A 1,050-nucleotide genomic window follows, 5' to 3' on the forward strand; every position below is an offset into this window, starting at 1 on the left:
TTCCCTATTTTCCTTGGGCACGGTTTCTTTTTTCCCACCTCACAAAAAAGCTGGGCCTGCTTGAGGGGGGAGCACCCCCTTGCTCCCGGGGATAGTGGAGACCGCTGAGGCCTTGTAGGGAGGGGAGGGAGAGCTCGGGCTTTACCTGAGGGCGCCTCGCGCCGGTTCCGCGCCGGGTCCGCCGGTCGGTCGGAAGTGTCGGTGTGACTCCGCTTCCGCTTGTGCGTTGCAGGGCGGAGCAGGAGGAAGCCAGCGCGAGCGGGGAGCCGGGCCGCTTCGTGCAGCCCCCGCAGCGGCACCCAGCTCGGCCGGAGGATTTACAACTCGCCCAGCCCGTGTCTGGTGGTGGTGTTTTTTTGAGGGGGGCCTGTCTGGTTTGGTGTGGTTTTTTTTTTTTTTTTTTTTTTGGTTTTTTTTTTTTTGTTTTGTTTTTTTTGTGGTGGGGGGAGAAGGATGCTCGGCGGGGGCGCTGCGAGGCCGGCTCGCATGGGCTAGGGGCAGGATGTGAAGCGGGGCCAAGGGCTGCCCCCCCCCAGCCCCGCCGCGCCTGAGGAGCACGAAGATGGGGGATTTCTACGACCCGGAACATCCCACCCCGGAGTAAGTCTGCCTTGCACCGCGTGTCTTTACACCCCCTGTGTGTGTGGGGGGGTGCATTTATTCACCACCCCCTAAAGTGTAGGGGCGCAGTTAAGGTGCATTTATTTACCCCCCCCTCAGGTGGGGGTCATTTATTTACCCCCCCCTCAGGTGGGGGGTGCATTTATTTACCCCCTCAGGTGGGGGTGCATTTATTTACCCCCCCTTGCAGGTGTGTGTGTGTGGGGGTGCATTTATTTACTCCCCTTCAGATGGGAGGGGCGCATGTATTGACCCACGCGGGCCGGGAGGAGCGGGCAGGTGCAAGCGGCGCCGGCCTGGACTAGGCCGCAGATCCCCGGGCTCGCGTGAGCGGCCTGCCCAGGGGAGCGGCGGGCGGGGCGCCCCGGGCCGGCGCAGGCCCTGGGGGAGGGGCCTGGGCAGCCCCCTGCGGGAGGGCAGCCCCCGGCC

At 64.1% G+C, this 1,050-nt stretch overlaps 1 protein-coding gene across 3 annotated transcripts in view; it reads left to right on the plus strand.

The window, feature by feature from the left end:
* Positions 1-467: 467 nt before the first annotated feature.
* The window catches only part of SETD2 (SET domain containing 2), a 162,393-nt gene continuing 161,810 nt past the window's right edge, over positions 468-1,050 (plus strand). The window contains exon 1 of one of the 3 annotated variants that reach the window (XR_002095761.1): positions 468-600. Coding sequence is in view for 2 of the 3 variants with exons in the window: in XM_019508021.1 (XP_019363566.1) it covers positions 563-600 (38 nt within the window). In the remaining variant the exon portion in view is untranslated. The remainder of the gene's footprint in view (positions 601-1,050) is intronic. The other 2 variants (XM_019508021.1, XM_019508020.1) reach the window with 2 other exon arrangements.

This window comes from Gavialis gangeticus, unplaced genomic scaffold (assembly GCF_001723915.1).
Source record: "Gavialis gangeticus isolate Ggan-Ray unplaced genomic scaffold, GavGan_comp1, whole genome shotgun sequence".
Lineage (NCBI taxonomy): Eukaryota > Metazoa > Chordata > Crocodylia > Gavialidae > Gavialis > Gavialis gangeticus.